Genomic DNA, 22496 nt, shown 5'->3' with positions numbered 1-22496 from the left:
CAGCTGACCCAGGCTCTGAGACTGTGGTTTTAATTCTCTAGCTCGAACTGAAGTTGTAAGCTCAATGCAGTGATTACTGGGTGAGGTTCTCTGGTCCGTGTCATACAGGAGGTTGGACAAGATGACCACAGTGGTCCCTTCGGGCCTAATAACTCTGAATGAGCTAGGACACCAGGCAGAGTATCTGCAGACTTGGGTTCTCTTGCCAGCGCTGCCACTGACTTACCACATGCCCTTGGGCAAATCCTTTAGCCTTTGTGTACCTCATTTTCCCTTTTGTAATATGGGGGTAATGAATGATATTTTCCCATCTGTGTAATATACTGTGGGATCTGTGGAATAAGTCAATGGAATGTGCTCCTAAGTCCTTTATCAGGCATACTAATAGGTTATGCTCATGTGTCTGCAAGCAATGATTAACCTTCTCTGTACCCCGGAGGTGACTACCATCGCTACTTTAGAGATGGGGGAAACTGAGGCAGAGATATTGGGCTCCCAGTCCTGTGTTCAGCCTCTTGGCTTATCATACATTTTAATCAGTGTCCAAAGATCAGAAACGCTAAGGGAGAGTTAAGGGCAGGTTGCACCTTGAAGTTTAAAAAAAAAAAAAAAAAAAAGTATCCACGAACAGTTAGTGATGCAATCCTCACACTCTTCCTTTCTCTATATTCAGTAGCACCCATCAACACACAATATTAGATGAAATGATTATATAAGAGATGAAAGAGTAGCCAAGGTAACATTACGTCGTTACAAGTTAGGGATGTATGTGTGTGTTTTAGCGTCTTTTGATCTGGTTTAAAAAAAGTAGCAACAGTGATATTGGAGTCTGCGTTTATCGTACACTCACACGCGGAAAGGAAAATCCATAAGGGTTGCTATAGATACACTTTATCGCATGCCTCAAGCAACACTAATGCTCTGTGTTGCAGTTACGCTTCATTTGTAGCCTTTGCATAATCTGATTCTGTTACTATAAAAGGAATCGCATAATAAGGTAAAACGGACGAGGGGTGAGGTTAAAACTAAACCAGCCCTTCAACCACGTAATTAGACTTTGGAAACCGGCTTGCTACCCAATCAGTGGCCCAACAGCTGTACAACCTGGACATCTGAGAAGGTTAAACTGCTTGAGAAACATGAGCATTGGTGGAAAGTTGAGCCCACTGTCTGCTTGATGAGCTTGCTAACACGTCTGAGCACCACGTAGGTGCTTTGAATCCAAATCCTTAGGCAACAGATTGTCTTTTGAATATTCGTAGAGGTGCTCTGCTCCCCAGCCGATATTTGCATCTTTTATGTGAGATGGCGGAAATGTCTCACCTTGGCCAACGAGGAAAATCTGTGTGCCAGAAAAGGCCCAATGCAGCGGTTGGATGAGTGTTCGAATTGTAGGTGAGAGATCAGAGGGGAGGCAGTTGTATCAGATGATGGTATTCTCTTGTTGAGCATCCAAGGTCTCAAAGCACTTTTCTGGCATTAAGAGGTGAATCCCCACAATACTGGCAGCACAGAGATGTTATGCCCGTTTTCCAAATTGACCCATAGAGGGGAGAGAGCACGGCTGGAATTTTCAAAGACGTCTGAGAAAATTGGGCACCTACCCCCCCACCCATTGAATTTCAGGAATTTCACTGTAGGTCAAATGGATGAACCATCGTGCAAAATGCCTGAGCTCACAGGAGAACGTTTGCAAAGGGAGAATACGGGAGGCACGAGCACAACTGATATCTTAGAACCAGCCTATATAGAAAAGGTGGGTGAAAGTTCAGAACGCCAGCCAGTGTACATCTGTATAGCTCCACTGAGTGCAGCGAAGCTGACTTACAACCAGCTAAGGATCTGGCCCCAAAAATCTTCAAATTTTCAATAAAAAAAATTCTCTACCAACTAACACAAAATCTCCTCTTCCTTCAACTTTTGAGGCCACACTGCAGCAGATGAGGATTGCAAAATTGCATCTCAAACTCCATTTCCCCTTTCTTCTGCTCTTGCTGCTGCTATCAGATGCTTTTTCAGGTGTTTTATTATTACTTTTAAAGAAAACAAATTCTGCAAGGATGGAAATAATTTTGTCACTTGAATTTACTGTTCTCCAAAGCTCAGCTACATGGGTTTTCTCTCACTACATAGCATTTTTTTGACAGAGAGAAATTCCTACTCCCACTCCTGCTTTGTCTTTTCAGGAATTTCCTCAGGTTTGTTTTTACATGGGGGCATTCGTTACCCGTCCCCAGCCTAGTTACAGCAAAGAGAGCTTTCCATAAACATCATCAATGTTGCTGTGTCTTCAGCTTGCCTTCTTGCTCTGTACCCTGATGTTGATAAACTAGAGGATGGATACAAACCCTGCAGAGTGATCGGCTAAACTGAGTTTTAGAAGAGGTGGAAGGGATCTTTCTTTAGAGAGGAAGGATGGTCCAGTGGTTAGAGTGTTGGCTTGGTACCTGGGAAACCGAGGTTCAATTCTTTGCTCTGTGTAACACTGGGCAAGTCACCTGGCCTCCCTGTGCCCCAGTTTTCCACCTGTACAATGGGGTGAATCGCCCAGTGCTGCCTTGCAGGAGCATTTGGAGGGTAAATACATAAAGATAACGAGGTGCTCAGATAGTGCATTCATTAGGGCAGTAGAAGTATCAAAGACAGATTTCTGAGCACCAGTTCTTACCTTGTCTTTTCATGGGATTTTTTTCACTGTTGTATTTGCACCAATGTGTTTGCTCCAGTGTAAACTCCAGGGTATCCTGGGTTTAAGTTACGCCAGTGCAATTGCCCCATTCAAGCCAGTGCAGCTCATCTACAGTAGGCATGTGTACGGCTATCATTTTTCACTGATAGAAAAATCCGTAGGGTAGACAAGCCCTTAACATCAGGATGTGTCAGTGGCTCCATTTCCTTTCCTGCTAGGTGTAGCACCTGATGGCTGGGTTCTGCCCAATACAATATTCATTTTGTGTGAGGTTTTCAACTTCTTCCTCTCCATGTAGTTCTCCCCATTTTTTGCTCCCCGCATCCAGCAATCCCAATATTTTTCACCACATCTTTCCAAGCTGCATCTTCATTGGGTTGAGTATAATCCAGTGCCCCTCTGGGGGTGTTTTTATGGGAGCAGATAGCCTCCTCACTCTCCTCCTCATCGCCCGCCTGCCTGCCTGTTGCTTACCTCCCCGCTAGTCTTCTAGTGTCCCCCACCTCCCCTGACTGCCGCTCTCCTCCTCGCCATCCGCCCACCTCCCTCCCACCTGTCCGCCTGCCACTCGACTCCCCTTTCGCCTCCTCACCCTGCTCACCCACCCGCCTCACTCCCCCCCCCCCGCCTCCTCACCTGAATATTGGGACAAATGGTGTTCCCATCGTGCATCAGTCGGGATGCGGGACAAAGGGCTAAAGAGCAGGACAGTCCCAATTTTATCGACGCGTGGAAGATCAGAGACTGGTTTATTTTAGGAAGCCGGGCACACACTCTCTTAAAAGCCAAAGTTGAGCTCCCTCATCTCTCTGCAGAGTGTGTGCATCAGCTCTTGTGCAGCTCAGTCTTAAAAATAAATAGAGAACATCAAAGACCCCTAAAGAGCTAAATGCTCATCAGCGAGAAAAGAGTCTGCACCGCGTCTCTGAATATCAGCTGCAGCCCAGGAGAGCAACGTCCAGCATGTCTTCGTCTTCAGCTACAGGGCTTGATATTCCCACTGGTCCTTCATCTGCCCAAACTCCCTGGTACCCCTGCTGTATTCCCTTCTCTGGCACACTGTCCACACCGTTAGCACCTGCTAAACTGCAGCCCTAGAAAGCTTCAGCCCACTCCCCATACATGCGGCGCTCACCTTTTCTGCCATCTGCTCTGAAGGGCTGTTTATCCCCTGTGCCCTGGCGATGGCCTGTAGCGTTGAACATCTCGAATGGTGGTAGAAGGCAGGAGACTAAAGAGGGGGCCCACCTGAAAAGGATAAACCTGATGCACAGTGGTGCATAAGAAGGGAAGAATTCACTGAAATAGAGAGGGGACGTTTGGGCTGAAAATTTTCCTGGCAAATCTGTTGGGCTGTGGAATGGTCTCCCATGGGAGACAGAGAGCCCCAGAGCTTGGAAATTTTGGAATTAGGCTGGGCAAAGTACAGGAAAATACCCTATGGGACACAAGGCTGTCGTGGCTGGGGGATAGATAATACTGAACCATTCCCATTCTGCAATTAAGTGATGCACTTGCAGGCATTACAGGTCTGGGTGAAGGCTCAGACGTTTCCATTCACGTTTGCAGCCTTCCACCACATTCATAGTTTATTGTAACGCCTGCTGATTATTTAGCTGGTCAGAAGATGAGGGAGAATGGGCCCTCCCTCTCATGCCTATTTGAGGTTTGTGATCACCTATGCCACCTTTCAAGTTCTGTGCAGTCCCAGATTTTGAATGGTTGGGCAGAATGCTCCATCGCCCAAGGACTAACTTATTGAAAAGCACAAGCGAGAGCTACCCGGTTAAAAGCAAATAAACAAACTAAGCCCAGGTACTGGCTGTACATCAGAAAAGCCACTCTAGGGTTTTTAATCCCCGCTACCAGGCCTGCATCACTCACTGGCTTTCCTTTCCCACTGACAAATAATGTTCTGTTTATCCTTGGCGACTGGAATGAAATCCTGCAAGCAAATGTATTAGCACAGACTGTCGGGTTGGCTGGAGTTTTGGGCTGACCGGCTGTCTGGTCCTGTGTATTATTTGCTAGTGTTGTGACAGCCAGCATGGCTGCAGATGTTGCTTTAAAAGAGGAGGGCAAGTATCTGTGAGCAGACTACTTTGCTGAGCTGGGTAACATCAGTCAGATACACCCCAGGAGCTTTGTAGTGGTTGCCCTGCTGACATCCATGAAGAATTGGCTGGTCACATGGTGTCTGATTTCTTTGTTTTCAGCTTTCCTGTCATTTTTCTGATCACTAAAATGTGCTGATTCTTTGGTGTTGAAAATTTAATCCCGACAGTATTTTTTTTGTTGCTGTTGAGCATCTCCTCAGAATGCTTTTAAACGCTTTTCCTTTTTTCCCCTCTGTTATAGATGGCATGAGGTGAATTATAAAATGACAACACACGCACCTCCTTTCCTCTGGTGACCTCGTGGGTCAGTTTGCATGAGCACTTTTATGCAAAGATTCTTAATTGGCATTGAAAATGCATGCTTTGCAACACGATAGTTGAGCATTAGCCTGCCTAGAAATGGCATGGGAAGCAATTGACATTCAATCAAAACAATTCCAGATGACTTCTTGCACTTGTTTGTTTGCCATTAAAATTCTGAGGTGGGGGGGGATCGGGGGAGGGGGAGAGTTAAGTGCATCTAAAATGTCAAATCTTTTTTAGTGCAAAGCAGCAGCTGTTGCCTGTGTGAGGTTCAGGAATTTCTGCCCATGTAATTTCTTGGCTTCTTCTTGCCTTTTCAAACTAAAGATGAACAGAGAGAGACTCGCTCTGAGTGGTCTTGATTATAGTGCAGGCCATTGCTCGTTCTGTCCTTTCACAGCCCTGATGCTTGGATTTTACTGACGTGCTTTTAAAAATGCTGGCCAAAATAGAGCCTGATGCCAGTTAATGTCCTGCTGGGAACCTGGGTTGGGGAGAGTCTTGGCTTAGCAGGAAACATGCTAGCAGATGAGAATGAGGCAAGTCTTTTGAAGGTGGCCGGGAGCAGCCACTGACTATAGGTAATGACATGGTCCAAACCTGGGAATAGGGTGACCAGACAGCAAGTGTGAAAAATTGGGACAGGGGATGAGGGGGTAATAGGCTTCTATATAAGAAAAAGCCTCAAGTATCGGGACTGTCCCTATAAAATCTGGACGTCTCGTCGCCCTACCTGAGAATGAAAACATAACTGAATATAATGGTGCCTTCCTTCAGCAATAGATGGAAAAGAGGAGACTGAGAGGGGACATAGCAGTTTTCAAGTACATAAAAGGTTGTTACAAGGAGGAGGGAGAAGAATTGTTCTTCTTAACCCTGGAGGATAGGACAAGAAGCAATGGGATTCAATTGCAGGAAGGGCGGTTTAGGTTGGACATTAGGAAAAACTTCCTAACTGTCAGGGTGGTTAAGCACTGGAATAAATTGCCTAGGGAGGTGGTGGAATCTCCATCACTGGGGATTTTTAAGAGCAGGTTGGACAAACACCTGTCAGGGATGGTCTAGGTAATACTTAGTCCTGCCATGAGTGCGGGGGACTGGACTAGATGACCTCTCAAGGTCCCTTCCAGCCCTGTGATTCTGTGATTCCCAGGAGGCAGGTCTTGTGCGTGGGGGATGGAAATGGGCTGGTTCTTTTTGAGACCCTATGTGACCGGGGTCCTGGGGAGCCACGCTGAGATTGCTCAATCAGGGCAAACTGCAAAGAATGGGGCAGACAATCCCCCAAACTGATGGTTATTTCAATATGTAGATTCACCAAGCTAGCCTCAAAACAGCTTCTATAACATCATATTGGTTACCCAGAAGCCAAAACAGAGTTCCTTTAAAGCAACTCAGCCTTGGGCTTCCTAGGGTGACCAGACAGCAAGTGTGAAAAATCAGGACGGAAGTGGGGGGGTAATAGGCTTCTATATAAGAAAAAGCCTCAAATATCAGGACTGTCCTTATAAAATTGGGACATCTGGTCACTCTAGCTTCCACCCAGACAGCCAAGTCAAATAGGATGAGGATTCCTGAAAATCTTGTTCATCATATAAAAAGTTCTACCAATCCCAAAGGACTGGACACATTCCCCACCAAGTTAATGAATATTTTAGGTCTTACCCAAATACACGCTTATAGCCAGTCCTTTAGTATCTAATATCTAAAGGTTTATTTATAAAAAGAAAGAGGTGAGAGTTAAAATTGGTAAAAGGAATCAAATACATAGAATAATTGCAAAGTTCTTGGGTCAGGCTTAAAGCAGTGATGACATAAACTGCTAACTGATTAAGTCTCTGGTTGCTCCCAAATAACTGGAAGGTCCTCAGTCCCTTGGTTAGAATGCTCCCATTAATATAAGAACATAGTCCAGAGATCAGAGCAGGAAAAAGGACAAATGGGGATGTTCCCAGGGCCTTTTATAGCTTCTGTCATGTGGAGGGAAACGTCGTTGTCCAAACAAAGCCCTCAGAGTCAGCATATTTTGGGGGGAAAGCACTGGCACACAAGATGGAGTTTAGCATCACATGGTCTACTCACATGTCCTTGCATGAATCATAGAATCTCAGGGTTGGAAGGGACCTCAGGAGGTCATCTAGTCCAACCCCCTGCTCAAAGCAGGACCAAACCCAACTATATCATCCCAGCTAGGGCTTTGTCAAGCCTGACCTTAAAAACCTCTAAGGAAGGAGATTCCACTACCTCCCTAGGTAACCCATTCCAGTTCTTCACCACTCTACTAGTGAAAAAGTTTTTCCTAATATCCAGCCTAAACCTCCCCCTCTGCAACTTGAGACCATTACTCCTTGTTCTGTCATCTTCTACCACTGAGAACAGTCTAGATCCATCCTCTTTGGAACCCCCTTTCAGGTAGTTGAAAGCAGCTATCAAATCCCCCCTCATTCTTCTCTTCTGCAGACTAAACAATCCCAGTTCCCTCAGCCTCTCCTCATAAGTCATGTGCTCCAGCTCCCTAATCATTTTTGTTGCCCTCCGCTGGAGACTCTCCAATTTATCCACATCCTTCTTGTAGTGTGGGGCCCAAAACTGGACACAGTACTCCAAATGAGGCCTCACCAGTGCTGAGTAGAGGGGAATGATCACATCCCTCGATCTGCTGGAAATGCCCCTACTTATACAACCCAAAATGCCATTAGCCTTCTTGGCAACAAGGGCACACTGTTGACTCATATTCAGCTTTTCGTCCACTGTAACCCCTAGGTCCTTTTCTGCTTCAATGAGTCATAGCAGGGGCCATTACCCATATTCTAGCTAGAACGTCCTCAGGAAGGTCCATCAGGTGTGGATAGGCTTCTTCCATGGTTCATTGTGAGTTGTGTTTTTAACTTGAATAGTCCCTTCACAATGTGCTGGCAAAATACCTTGTGGGTGTTACCCCAGGAGCAAACACCTTTGAAATACAGGTACATACTCAATATTCATAACTTCAGATGCAAAAATGATGCATGCATACAACTAGGATAACCATATTCAGCAAATTATAACTTTTCCATTGACGCCTTACATGACATACTTTGTACAAGATTTGTTGCAGTTATGTAACAGTGGTAGCAACAATGATCTACATGGGCCTATTTTAATCTTATGACGTCTCACCCTGTAATTCCCACCCTTTCCTGTACCTGTAGCACAGGAAGGGGTCCCCAGATCACTGCCACCCTGCCCCTTGTTTGAAGGTGTCTGGACATTGCTGCCTTATAGGCCTATCAGCTTTAACCACCATGTTGTCTAGACCTGCTCAGAGCACGTCTAGACGGCATGCTGGCTTTAATGCAGGCTTGTCTACACTAGCACGGTCTGCACTAGCTCTTGTCAACCTTACAGCTGCAGTGGAACTATAAATAACAAACCAAAATGGAACGCCGAGGGAGGCTTGACCTTCTCCATGTTGTGGTTTGATCAGCATCTTTCCTGCTGGCTTTTTGGTTGTGGGTGGGGCAAATGGTTCCCAGCATGAGCCTGCTCCCTTCTGAACTGATCTGGAGTCAATTTCTCTTTTCCCCTCAGACAGAGGTGAAAACGGGGAGCCCTATCAAAGGCGGAAGGGCGCGGGAGCCAGCCAGTCAGAAGTCCCATCTGCGTCTCAGACTTCTGGAGACAGCACCTTGACCCCAGGAAGTAGCAGTTGGAGGCGAATTATGCTGCTCATTCTAGCTGTAACGATACATAACATTCCAGGTAAGCACCTTGTCTGCTTTCAGTTGCAGGGTGGGTGTAGCCGTGTTGGTCCCCGGAGGTGAGAGAGATGAGGTGAATGAGGCGATATCTTTTATTGGACTAGCTTCTGTTGGTGGAAAGAACAAGCTGTCAAACTTCACAGAGCTCTTCTTCCGCTCTGGAGAAGGTAACCAGAGTGTCTGTCATACCTTCCGTGCGACCCTCTTGTGCTTAACAATTTGTCCGACCTCTTTTTTAGCTTAGACACCTGGTCACCTTCTCCAGACCTAAGGAAGAGCTCTGTGAAGCTCAAAAACTTGTCCCTTCCATCAGCAGATGTTGGTTGAATAAAAGATACTACCTCATCCACCTTGTCACTTGCAGTGGCCTGTTCCTGAAGATGTCATTTCCTCGGTTGGATGAGCGGGATAGCCCACTTGCCACCACATCAAGGATTTTGGAATGGCCATTTTGTTTTTATTGCTGTTTTATTATTGCAGACGCCGCCCATCACAGTAGCATCTGGGCACCTTTTTGATTAAATCTGCTACATCTGGTCTTGCTTGTCTGTGTTCATGTTACTCAGTCCTGTAAAGGCTGAATCATCAACATACATTAGCAGGTGGCAGTTTCAGGAGAATGGCTCCTGATTCTGCACTGTTTTCTAAATTCCCTTGGTCTCCCCCTACTGCCAGCCCTAAGTGTTTAAAAATCATGTCAGACTCCCCCCATCCCTCCCAAATCACAAGAGAGTTAAAAATCATGAGCTCTTAAAAATGATGACTGTTAGGCTTTTTATTTGTCTGCTGGTCTTTGTGCTGATAGGGACTGCATTTTCAAGCTTTGCTCTGCAACCATGAGGGACGGAAACATTTTCTTTTTGGTTAATTAAAAGAAAGCTGAGATTCTCACAATCACATGAATCCAGGAGCTGGGGCTTTAAGAAAAATGATATTGCAGGACTGGCATTAAAATTGTGAGAGCTGACAACACTCAATTGCTTTGTAATTCTTTCTTACGCTGGGGGTAAGACAGAATAACTCTTTCAGGCTGCTTTCCTTGTATGCTCTTTTTTCCCTCCCCTTCCTATCTCTTTTCCTTGTTAGAAGAGCCCTTATTTCATTTAGATGTGTAACCTGTGTTATGGAGGGATAGAAGGAAACTGATCTGCATAGCTTTGATCTTGGGGAGACTGAAATGCTGGATTCTCTGTGCTCGCTTGAGAAAGCAGGATTCCAAAACACGGTGACTGTATCACTCTGTGGCAGGGAAGCTGCTACCGCATACTAAATGAAAGGTGCTCAAACAAAAAAGACTCTTCCCATCAGAACAGGGACTCTAGACATTTCCTTGTTCTGTTGCGTGTGCTTTTTGATTTTAAGGGTTACTTCTCGCTGCTGTGACAGAACTATAGTTTTAAATTTGATTATTGGATGCTTCTCTGTTCTGTTGACTCATGTGAAAAAGCTCAGAATTACGTGGCTTTGATCACAGCTCCTGTGCCCACTTCACGGACAGGAGCCAAATGCCCAAAAAATTGTAGAAACATGAAGCTGGAGGTAGTAGCCGTGGGTTTTGTGTGTGTGTGTGTGTGTGTGTGTGCGCGCGCGCTTTCTGCTCATGCATTTCAGAAAGTACATTCTTTCCATCCTTCTGTTCCTTGCTTGTCTCTTTGAAATCAATTGCTTCATTTCAGCTTGTAATCATTTTTCACTGTCCTTCGTTGCTCCATCTACTGTCTCTCAGTGGAGGCGTTCACTTAACTAGGCTTTCCGTCATCCCAAAGAGGGTGAACGATAATACCTCTGCTTCACCTCTCGTTGGATGCTCTCAAAGTGCTTTGCTAACGCTAATTAATTGCGCATCCCAGGCTTGTCTCTACTAGCAGTTGTCAACCACGGTATAGCTGCATCAGTGCTTAGCTGCAAGTGTAGGAAAAATTCCAGGGTTTTTACCATGCGGCTGTGAAAACCTGCTCTAGATTCATTGAAACTGCTTGAAGGCTTATACAGGTTTGTATCACTCAGTGGCCAGTGAGCAAGTACAAGATTAACTGCAAATAAAATGCCATTTAATGCAGCATTAGGGTTGGTGCTTTAAACTTGCAAAAGCCAAGAATCTCTGAGTTAAAATTCTCCAAGGTGCCATAAATCTAACCTGGGTGCTCTATATCTCGTTGTTTAGCACTGGCTATAGTGAGATACTGCACAGAGTATTTATTTTACAGTGTGAGCAAACTAGAGGGTGGAGAAAGGCTAGTAGGAAATTCAGCATGCTGAGTCTTTTGGTCTGGGATAGGAATACAGGAATTGCCTGAGTGAGTCAGTGGAATAATCCATCTAGCCCGGTGGGCTGTCAGCTGTTTTAGATGAAGATGTAAGAAACTCAGCAGTAGGCAGTTATTACTCCTGAGGGCACTCTGCGCCAAGAAAATTAAAAATTCTGTGCACAATATTTTAAAATTCTGCAGGTGTGGGTTGAAAGGGTTTTGTGTGGGGCAATCTGAGTGTGGGCGGCTTAGTGGGGGATCTGGGTGCGGGGGGGGGGATCTGCATGCACAGGTGCTTGTTGGGGGTTCTGGGTGCAATGGTAATGGGACTCTGCAGGGGGGTCCAGGTGAAGGTGGTTGGGGCTCAGTGTGGGGGGGTGTCTGGGTGTGGGGAGATAGAGCTCAGTGGGTGAGGGTCCAGATGCTGGGGGGGTGGGGATCTAGGTGCAGCTGGTTGGGGCTCGGTGAAGTGGGGCTCTGGGTGCGGGTGGCTTGTCGGGGTGGTCCAGGTGCAGGGGGAGGAGGCCCATTGGGGGGTTCTGAGTGCAGAGGCGGTGAGGCTTGGTGGGAGGTACTAGGCATGAGGGGGTCTGGATGCACAGGGGTTGGGCGGATGGGGGAACAGCTCTCTGTACAGGGATCCCTCCCTCTGCAGCTGAGGAGCGATGGGTGCAGTAAGCTGGGAGCAGGGGGAGTTTGCAGTGATTCTTGCAGCCAGGGGAGAAATCTGGGGGGTGGGCCTCACCTGGCCCCAGCTGCCGTGCAGGGGACAAAGAGGTCCCGTCCTGCCCAGCTGTGACTAGGAGCTGAGCCCAGCGCAGGGTAGGAGCCACCAGCTGGGTGTTCCCCAGTCCCGCCTCCTGCCCCGCAGTGATTTACCTCTCTGCCGGCTGCCCTCAGCAACTGAAACATACTGCTGGGGAGGGTCACATGACCGCTCTTGTGGATTTCCTGTCAAAAAGTCATTTTTCTGTGGGGAAGCAAAGAAATCTGCGGGGGACATAAATTCTCCACATGTGAAATGGTGCAGAATTCCCCCAGGAGTAAGTTTTTGGAATGTCTTCTCCCATTCCTCAATAGTAAGAGATCAGCTTATGCCCTTAGGCCTCGTGACTTGGTATCTCAATGGATTGGTGCCCATTTTCCATTCAAACACTCTAGGTTTTGGGTTTTTTAATACTCTGATAATTCCAGAAACTCTAATTACCCAATTAACTCTCCAGTCTTTTTTTGTTCAAATCTTCGCCTAAATGATCCCTTGTGGCAATGAGACCCACAGACCAGTTCTGCATTGTGTGAAAACGTGTTTCCTTTCTTCATCTCTTATGAATGTGCTGTATCTCACTGTGTCTGATGTATCCTCTTTATAGAAGTCATTACTTCGCATATCTTTATCATGTCCCACCTGATTCACCTCTTTTTCTAACGTAACTGGCCCTGTTCATTCATGGCCTGGCTTCAGTCAACGATAAGCCTATGGCTGGTTAAAATATTGTTGGTGTGACTCCGTGACTGCAAGCACTGGAGACATGATGCAAAGGGCCTGGTAGGGGGCGTGTCTAGGTGTAGATGGATGAAAAATTGAGCTGGGAGGGGACTCCCTGCAGGAACCTGTGTTCAGGTGCTGCTCCATGGCCCTCTGTCAGGACAGCTTGAAGAGTATAAGGTCAGGCTGGTTGTTGAGGGTTAGTCAGGCCCAGCTCTCGCTTTGATAGCTAGACTGAAGTAACTGCAGGCGCTGGGAACACAGCGTGTAGCGGGAGGAGGGCTTCCTTTGCACTTTTTGAGCTTTAGATGGAAGGTGCCATTATAAATATCACCTAAGGTTGTTTCCTTTGAAGTTTCTGGGAAAGATTTCTTTTCTTTACACTTTAGCATGATAAGAGGTTTGCCATGAGGCTTTATTTTAGATAATAACTAGGATGCTAGCAGAGCCTGAGAGGCCTAGACAGAAGAGACCCTTTGGCTGTTGGGTTTCAGAATCTCACCCAGTAAATGGGTTGTTGGTCAAGGCTCCCTTCCAGTCTGTGCAGTTTCTAAATAGTCGATTTCTTCTCTGTCTTTCCTTTGCGTTGATGCATTTAGCTGCTTAGATGCAATGGCCTCTGTCGAGCCTCTGAGTTTTGGGCAGCTGCTTTTGTATGCACAGTTCAACGGTAATCCAGATTTCAGCGTCTTGCTCTACAGCAGTGGTTCTCAAACTGGGGCCGCTGCTTTGTTCAGGGAAAGCCCCTGGCAGGCCGGGCCGGTTTGTTTACCTGCCGCGTCCGCAGGTTCGGCCGATTGCAGCTCCCAGTGGTCACGGTTCGCTGCTCCAGGCCAATGGAGGCTGCAGGAAAGGCCGCCAGCATGTCCCTCGGCCCCCAATCCTGCTTCGTCTTTCCAATTAGGAAAATCTGCTCATGATTCCTTGAGTGGCTTTTCTCTGTCTTTCTCAGGAATTTTGTAGTTTGTGATTTTTTTTTTTAACAAAAAAAATCCATTTCCACCTTCTAATGTTTTTAGTTCAGCTCCTTCCAATCTGGCACATCCCATACATTATAAACCTAGTTGCTGAGTTGTAACAACTTGAAATCTGTGCTTACAACTCTAAAACTACAGCACAGGAAAACAATTTGTCTTAATTATTAGAGTTCTCTGACTAATGAACTACAGACAGAGATTTCAGAGATCTAAAATAAAATCTGTGGATCTTAATTGAATAGGAATTTGTGTAAAAAAAAAAAAAAAAGACATTTTTTTAAAAGAAAAACACTGGGAATGGTTAGTTTAAAGCAAAGACGTCTCCATTTGTGTTTGCAAACCCCTCCCCTCTGAAAGGGAGACTGCCTGTCGTTCTGTGTCTGTTCAGCAGCGAGAACAGCGGAGACCTGGACGGGGGGGGAGGGGGGGGAGCTCCTAAGCATTACTGCAAAACAAATACTAATCGACAGTGGCACTAATTGCGCTCATGAACAGCATGACGATAGGGCGGTAGCTGCTTTAAAGGTGACCATAGTTTTAAATAGAAACCAAAAGAAAAAGGTCACTCGCGTTTGAGTTGAAAACAGCCTAATTGGATTTTATCCCTCAGCTGAAGCTGTCGGGAAGCGCAGGAGTGAATAGGGTGCCTGCAAGCATTTGTCTCTTGCTGTCCTGCGTGGCGTCTGCTAAGGAGCTGTGGACTGTCACTGGAGAAACAAACCTTTGTAAAGGAATGAACAAAGTGTCACCCAAAGCAATAGGTTAATGACCATAATCTCTCCGTTGCTTGGAAGAGGTGGTTGTAACCTTTTTTTGTTCTGACACCGCACAAAGCCCCCCTTGGGCAGTTATTAAGCCTCAGAAATGATCTCTTAGTTCTTAAAGGTCACAGCATTAAAGTTTAACATTTAGAGTGGTGTGGGAGAGCAGCGCCCTGTGCATGTATCTGTTACAGCTCAGCAAGTGAGTTCTGTTCATCTCCTGCTGCAAGGCATCCTGGCTAACAAATAAGCTCTTCCCCCTGGCTGCTTTTCCTGAGGCCGTCAAGTGCATGCAAGGCAGGGATACCGACAGCCCAAGCTTTGATGCAGCCCCAGTCGATTTCACTAACTTCCAGTGGACAGGCTGGCAAAGCGTGCGAGGTGGAAACGGCCTTGTTGTTGAGGCTGAAGTTGAATGGGTTTCAGTATCGATGAGTGGGGCAATGTTTATACTGAGCTCTGTCCTTAGAAGAGTGGGGGCTCGCTTTCTTTTCCAGTGTGTCTCCATTAGCACTGCATAGGCGGGCCAGCCTTTTACACAGGTGAGGTGAATGAGAGCAACGTCCGTCTAGTGCTGTCCACTGATATCGAAGCCCCCTACAAGCGTCGTTATTTCCACTTCACAATTTGGGCAACTGAGGCATTGAGAGGCGAGGTGACTTGCCCAGAGTCTCAGTTAGCATTGGTGGTGGGGATAGAAGCCAGGTCTCCTGACTCCTAGTCCAAAGCCCTGGCCACTGAACCATGCCTCCTGGGCAGCTTCCCAGCATGCCCTGTCTAAGGAAGTGATGCGATAGAACTGGGAGCCTCTAAGGTTGGTAACTCGCAGGCCAGTTGCAAACCCCTCTGACGATGGGGTTTGTACTTATCTGGCCTTCTCTTTCCAAAAGGGCATCCCTGTTTTATTTCTTGGCTGGGTGGCCCTTTGGGACCTCAACATTTATTATGAAGCTGCCACGACACCTCCTCTGCACTCCTGCCAGATATTGTGGGGGCTGCGTAGAGACCAGAGGTGCCAGCCACAGGTGAGCGAGTAGGAAGAGGGGCAGTCTTCCTCAAGGTGAAGACAAGGCCTCGAGGAGGGAAGCTGAACTGGTGGGGTCACTGGGATTTAGGAGAAGGCTGAAGTTGGGCTACCTTGCCCATCACCATAGTATCTGACCCATCTTTGTTGCGTCCTGGAACAGGGATTTCCCCAGGATTCCGACCTGCTGTCATGGCATTTAAAAGGCAACTTAAAGAACTAAAAATCAGGTGTCACTGAAGTTCTTTTGTTTTCCTTGCAAAGCGTTGTAGTCCCCTGGCATTGCTCGTCGCTCAGCAGTGCCTCGTGTCACGGCTCCGGCAGGTTAAATTACCACACGGGGTTTGTAAACACGGTAATGTTCTCCCTTAATTATAACCCTATAAGTGGAAAGCCTGACATAATTAGCTCATACTCCTGCAGCGTGGTGCCACTTTGCTGAGTGCAGCGTGTTACGGGGAGCGCCCGGTGCAGAGGCTCGCATGGTGGGTTGTTGGATTGAGCTGCTGGGTTTTTGTTTGGATTCGTTGCAAACTGGAGAAGTGGAGGCTGGGGTGAGCATGCACCGAGTGGATATTGGGTAGAACTGCATGCAGTAGCCTCCTACTACCACCCGTTACCACAATCTGGTTCATGAAATTGTGCCAGGCCATCTTTGTCACTGTGAACGTAGCTAAATCCCATTTGTTTGGTGGTAGCAGACTTATGTGCTAGTGTCAATTGATGCTGCTGCTTATGTCAAGCCTTTCATCGGAGGATCTCAGAGCACCTAGCCGAGGTTTCTTCCCTCCCCTGCTAGGTGAATATTCCCCTCATTTATCTGAGAGACACAGAATGTTGGACGAGCAGAGCCGGGGACCGAGGAGTCCTGACCCCTAGGGCGTGACTTGTCTCTGCATTGCACATTGGGTACTGATTTATACTTGTGCTGAGTGAACATAAAAGAGCTCCCAGCAGGGAAGGTGGAGAATTTGGGTTTGATGCCAGATTTACATCCACACTGCAGTCACTCTGCATGGGTGTAAAGGCTACGGAAGGGGCAAAGCAGGGGAGACTAAGCCCCCCCAACCCCCCGGTGTCTTGCATTCACTGCTACAGAGCACTTGCTTCCCTTCAACTGTGGCTTAATTTTCTCATTCAATCGGTTTTATGGAGAATGTTGCCGTGGAAAATCCAGAGGCTTGTTTCCCTGCTTCCTCCCTGGTTGTCAGTGTAGTGGCTGCAAGGCTAGCTACCTGGTCAATGATTTATAAAGCAAAAAGTTTTCAGAAGCTTTGCCGAGGGCAACTGGGGGAAAAAAATGCTGTAAGCAGTAAATATGGCACCAGGCTAACGGAACGGCAAGTGGATTGCATTGCTGGAATGGGCGGCACGACATTCCTATAGCTTGCTGTGAAAACATGCTGTGTAGCATCTTCAGGACACCTACCTTACGGCAAGGGCATAGGGTCAGAGCACCTGTTCAGCCTGACGGTGTGGGCTAGCGGATAGGGCCCTGGACTCTGGAGACTTGGGTTCTGGTCTGAGCTCTGCCACTGTGTCACTTCGTCTCTGCATCTCTGTTTCCCTCCTCTGTCCTGTCTATTTACGGTGCGTGTACAGCCCCTAGCGCAGCGAGGCCCCGATCTAGAGCCTTGAGGTGCTACCATTGGACATACACTAAGATTCAGCTACCAGTATGCAACCATCCTTGTAAGGGAGTCTAGGCTGATGTGATCTGCACACTCAGCCATAAAAGAGGAGGGTAGGAGGGAAAGCTGCTAAGAGGAGGATATTAGGAGGCTTAAGGTAACGAAACCTGTCACTCCCAGCTCCTGTACCTGACCCCTGACCGGGGTTTACACTAACCTTTTGCAACCACTTACCGATGTGTAACTTCCCCCGCTTTACACATCGCCCCTAAATTCTGCCCAGTCCCTCCAGCTGGTGGGTTAATGTCCATGTAATTGCAGATGCTGTTTCTGCAAAGCTGCCACTTTTCATTAGCTTCGTGCCAGAAATGCCTGCGTAGTATTAAAGGTGACACCTCTAGCTAGCACTCCTGACAGGCAGCCTGCTGAGGGTTTGGTTCAGGTGACTAACCAAAGCTTAGCCAGCGTGCTGGGATCTTCACCTCGCTCCGACTCACCCATCTCTCTCCGATTGCTCCCCCCACATCCCCACTTGCAACCCACCTCCTCCAACAGCTTCTCCCTGCAAAGAAGGGTTGTGTGCAGGCTGAGGCCATGTGAGTCTCTGCCTCTTATCAGAGTCTCTTGCTTTAATTGTTTTTGTTATACTCCTTTACCGTAATGCTCAGTGCTTAAACACAGCCTTGAATCGAAGGATCTCGGCGCATTCAGCGACTATGCAGTAGTGAGGCTCTGGCACTTGCCCTCCCAAGGAGGTAAGCAAGTGTTGCAGATGGGGTAATCAAGCAATTCACTGCATTGCAGGCTCCTGCGGACAGGGACTGTCTGGTGAGGAACCGAATGCAGCGTTAGTGCTTACATGAGCAATTTGCCAAAGTTCACCCAGCTGGGGCATTGACGGAGCTGGGACTAGAACCCACGACTCCTGATTCACAACCTTGTGCTGTAGGTACCAGGCCACGCTCCTTCCCATGAATCCCCCAAGGGATGATGAGTTTGCGTTTACTTTGACCCCCTTTAAGAGGCGAGTGCCTTTAAGTTTTGGCGAAGAGTCTGTCTTTCATTTCAGGCAAATCTGCGGGAGGCTGACCAAAGTGTGGGAGAGATAATTGAGTCGAGAAACCTGCTTCTTGAGTTTGTTTTGTGTTGACTGGCTTCAGCAGGCCAGGGGACGGTTTGTTAATTTGTTCCTGAGCTGGAACAAGCAACATAAAGAATAAATTGGTCAGGACAGGAAATGCCAAACAGCGGAGTAGTTCCTGCTAATTAATATTCATATATGCCAAGTTCAGTGGAACATTAATTATGTATTTAATCAGACCTTGTTTATTCTGGTTCATCTTTGTACCTTAGGTGCTTGTTATGATGAGGAATTGAAAATAATTAAAGTGTTACTGGTGTGCTGGAAAAAAAAACAATGAGGTGTAAATTTAAAGTCTAAATGCTGCTCCCTTCCCTTTGATCTGCTTAAAGGGAGGGAGGAGAATGACACACCGGGGAATTCTGGGGCACTTTCTTCCAGTGTCATTCCCTCCAGATTCTCAAAATCTAATTCTTCTGCATATTCTGTACATTTTTATTTGTGTTGTGATGGCACCTGAAGGCCTCATTGCTATAAGTCCTGTACAAACACACTGGCAGGCAGGGACCCTGCCCCAAGAAGTTGACAACTTAATTTAAAGCTAGACAGAATCGGTGAGTATGACAAAGGAAATGTGGTAACAAAACTAAAATCATATGGGATCATAGGTTAGGCCCCAGTCCAGCAAAATCTTTAAGCATGTGACTAGTTTGATGGATGGCAATGGGACTGCTCATGTGCTTTGTGAGATGGGGGATTTATTGCACAATTTAATTATGCACTTTCAGATTATTTGCAAATTCCAAAATTAGCTATTCCTCCACTGCAAAGTCTGGCTGTCGGCTGGTTGGCGGGCTTCCTAGCTCCTTGCCTAGATTTGTTTTTAAATTAATAATACCGGGCGCATACGTTTTAATCTCTTCAGCACTTCATGGGCTTGAAGAAATGAATCCTCATATCTTCCTTTCCCCTCCCCATGAGGCTGATGATTACCACCCACATTTTAAAGACAGGGAAACTGAGGCACAGCGTTTTAAGAGACTTGCCCAAGGCGACTTCAAAGTCAGTGTGATTTGGGATGGAAATTTGTAAGTTAATGGCTCGTGCTCGGCCTTCAAGACCGTCCTGCAGCTCTGTTTTTGTTTGTGTGCGTGTTTAGGGGGTGGGTGAGGAAAAGGTGGGATTAGTAGATGGGCCGGGAGTACAATTCAGTGACTACATAGGGTGTATGGTGTTAGGAGCATGTTGAGTGTAACTGCACTGTGGCACGCAGATTTCAGGCCATTTGCTGTGTGGGGCTGGGCCCCAGCTTTGGAGCACCTGATTTATTGGTGGTTCTCCATTTCTGTCCTTGAAGCTTGGGTTCTTTAATCATGACATGGATGTAGCAAAGAGGAACCTGAGCCTTCGTCTGCCCCACTCCGTCCTCACCCTCCCTCCATCACCTGAATCGTAGCAGTGAGAAATTAAAGAAATAACAAGACACAAACGCGACATCTCTGTCCCATTCTCTCAACCCCCCAAGGGCTCAGAGTGCTGAGCATTGAATCAATCATGATGGAATTTATGGAGGGACAGAGATGGTAGAAATGAAGCCAATTTTGGAATGCATTGAAATCCCCTAATTTTGTCAGTTTGGAAACATTGACTGGGCCCTCTCTCTTCATTGGGAACTTAATTTGAGCCATTTATGCAGAAAGGAAATTTCACGAAGGTTTTCCACAGGGAATATGATCTAGTGGTTAAAAATAAGAAATAACGCCACTGCATTATTTAAAGCCTTCTGTTACAGGGATGTGGCTGAGGATTTATAGATGGAACACAGTCTGCCAGGAGCTCATGCTCTGTCGCAGTGCTCGCATCTGTTTATCCAAAGGGTCCTGGGTAATGTTGAATTGGATTCTGGGTGGAAGATCATATTTGGATAGATAGGCCAAGCGATATGAAGGTAAAGAGTATCTCGAAAAAGCTTATGTGACAGCGGACTGTCCGTGTCCTGTGGGAAAGCGATGGCAGATGGATGACCCTTCCAGTGGGAGGGCCGGCTTTAGGCCTATTCCACCAATTCCCCCAGATCGGGCCCTGCGCCTAAGAGGGCCCCGTGCCCAGTGAGAATCCCTTCCCTGGCTAGAGGTGCCTTTTTAATTTTTACTCACCTGGCGGCGCTTTGGGTCTTCAGCGGCACTTCAGTGGTGGGTCCTTCACTCACTCCGGGTTCTCGACGGCACTTCGGCAGCGGGTCCTTCAGTGCCGCTGAAGACCTGGAGCGACTGAAGGAACCACCGCCGAAGTACCGCCAAAGATTCAGAGCCCCGCCCGGTGAATACAAGCCCCACGTGTTTCTTTACATGTGTGATTTTTTTTGTCAAGTCATCCCTGCCAGGGCCCCATCGAAACTGTTTGAATTGGGCCCCGCACTTCCTAAAGCTGGCCCTCCCCTTAGTAACCCTAAACCTAGGGAGGGAAGCCCTACACATAGTAATCCGAACCCTAGCTCCAAGTGCCCTACCCATAGGAACCCTAACCCTAGGGCGGGAAGCCCTACCCACAGGAACCCTAACCCTAGCTCCAAGTGCCCTACCCATAGGAACCCTAACTCTAGGGTGGGGCACCCTACCCATAGGAACCCTAACCCTACCTCCATGTGCCCTACACATAGGAACCCAAACCCTAGCTCCAAGTGCCCTACCCATGGGAACCCTAACTCTAGGGTGGGGCGCCCTACCCATAGGAATCCTAACCCTAGCTCCAAGTACCCTACCCATAGAAACCCTAACCCTAGGGTGGGGCGCCCTACCCATAGGAACCCTAACCTTACTTCCAAGTGCCCTACCCATAGGAACCCTAACGCTAGGGTGGGGCACCCTGCCCATAGGAACCCTAACCCTAGCTCCAAGTGCCCTACCCATAGGAACCCTAACCCTAGCTCCAAGTGCCCGTCCCATAGGAACTCTAAACCTAGGGCAGGAAGCCCTACCCATAGGAACCCTAACCCTAGCTCCAAGTGCCCTACCCATAGGAACCCTAACCCTAGGGCGGGGTGCCCTACCCATAGGAACCCTAACCCTAGCTCCAAGTGCCCTACCCATAGGAACCCTAACCCTACCTCCATGTGATCTACCCTTAGGAACCGGAACCCTAGGGCGGGAAGCCCTACCCATAGGAACCCTGAACCTAGCTCCAAGTGCCCTACCCATAGGAACCCTAATCCTAGCTCCAATTGCCCTAGCCTTAGGAACCCTAACCCTAGCTCCAAGTGCCCTAACCTTTGGAACCCTTACCCTAGGGCGGGGTGCCCTACCCATAGGAACCCTATCCCTAGGATGGGGCGCCCTACCCATGGGAACCCTAACCCTAGCTCCAAGTGCCCTACCCATAGGAACCCTAACCCTAGGGCGGGGTGCCCTACCCATAGGAACCCTAATCCTAGCTATAAGTGCCCTACCCATAGGAACCCTAACCCTAGGGCAGGGTGCCCTACCCATAGGAACCCTAACCCTAGGGCGGGGTGCCCTACCCATAGGAACCCTAACCCTAGGGCGGGGTGCCCTACCCATCGGAACCCTAACCCTAGGGCAGGGTGCCCTACCCATCGGAACCCTAACCCTAGGGTGGGATGCTCTACCCATCGGAACCCTAACCCTAGGGCGGGGTGCCCGTCCCATAGGAACCCTAACCCTAGGGCAGGAAGCCCTACCCATAGGAACCCTAACCCTAGCTATAAGTGCCCTACCCATAGGAACCCTAACCCTAGCTCCAAGTGACCTACCCATAGGAACCCTAACCCTAGGGCGGGGTTCCCTACCCATAGGAACCCTAACCCTAGCTCCAAGTGCCCTACACATAGGAACCCTAACCCTACCTCCATGTGATCTACCCTTAGGAACCGGAACCCTAGGGCGGGAAGCCCTACCCATAGGAACCCTGAACCTAGCTCCAAGTGCCCTACCCATAGGAACCCTAACCCTAGCTCCAAGTGCCCTAACCTTTGGAACCCTTACCCTAGGGCGGGAAGACCTACCCATAGGAACCCTATCCCTAGCTCCAAGTGCCCTACCCATCGGAACCCTAACCCTAGCTCCAAGTGCCCTACCCATCGGAACCCTAACCCTAGGGTGGGGTGCTCTACCCATCGGAACCCTAACCCTAGGGCGGGGTGCCCTACCCATAGGAACACTAACCCTAGCTCCAAGTGCCCTACCCATCGGAACCCTAACCCTAGGACGGGGTGCCCGTCCCATAGGAACCCTAACCCTAGGACGGGGTGCCCGTCCCATAGGAACCCTAACCCTAGGGCGGGGTGCTCGTCCCATAGGAACCCTAACCCTAGGGTGGGGCGCCCTACCCATAGGAACCCTAACCCTAGGGCGGGGTGCCCTACCCATAGGAACCCTAACCCTAGCTCCAAGTGCCCTACCCATCGGAACCCTAACCCTAG

The 22496-nt window shown here is 48.1% G+C and overlaps 1 protein-coding gene across 2 annotated transcripts in view; it reads left to right on the top strand.

Moving 5' to 3' along the window:
- SLC39A11 (solute carrier family 39 member 11) overlaps window positions 1-22496 on the top strand; it is a 245794-nt gene that overhangs the window by 120345 nt on the left and 102953 nt on the right. For both annotated transcript variants that reach the window (XM_044984502.1, XM_044984501.1), the window contains exon 6: window positions 8680-8850. In XM_044984502.1, coding sequence (XP_044840437.1) covers window positions 8680-8850 — 171 coding nt within the window. The remainder of the gene's footprint in view (window positions 1-8679; window positions 8851-22496) is intronic.

The sequence above is a fragment of the Mauremys mutica genome, chromosome 12, assembly GCF_020497125.1.
Source record: "Mauremys mutica isolate MM-2020 ecotype Southern chromosome 12, ASM2049712v1, whole genome shotgun sequence".
Lineage (NCBI taxonomy): Eukaryota > Metazoa > Chordata > Testudines > Geoemydidae > Mauremys > Mauremys mutica.
The sequence above is the reverse complement of the archived record's forward strand: the minus strand, read 5'-3'. Positions and strand labels throughout refer to the sequence as shown.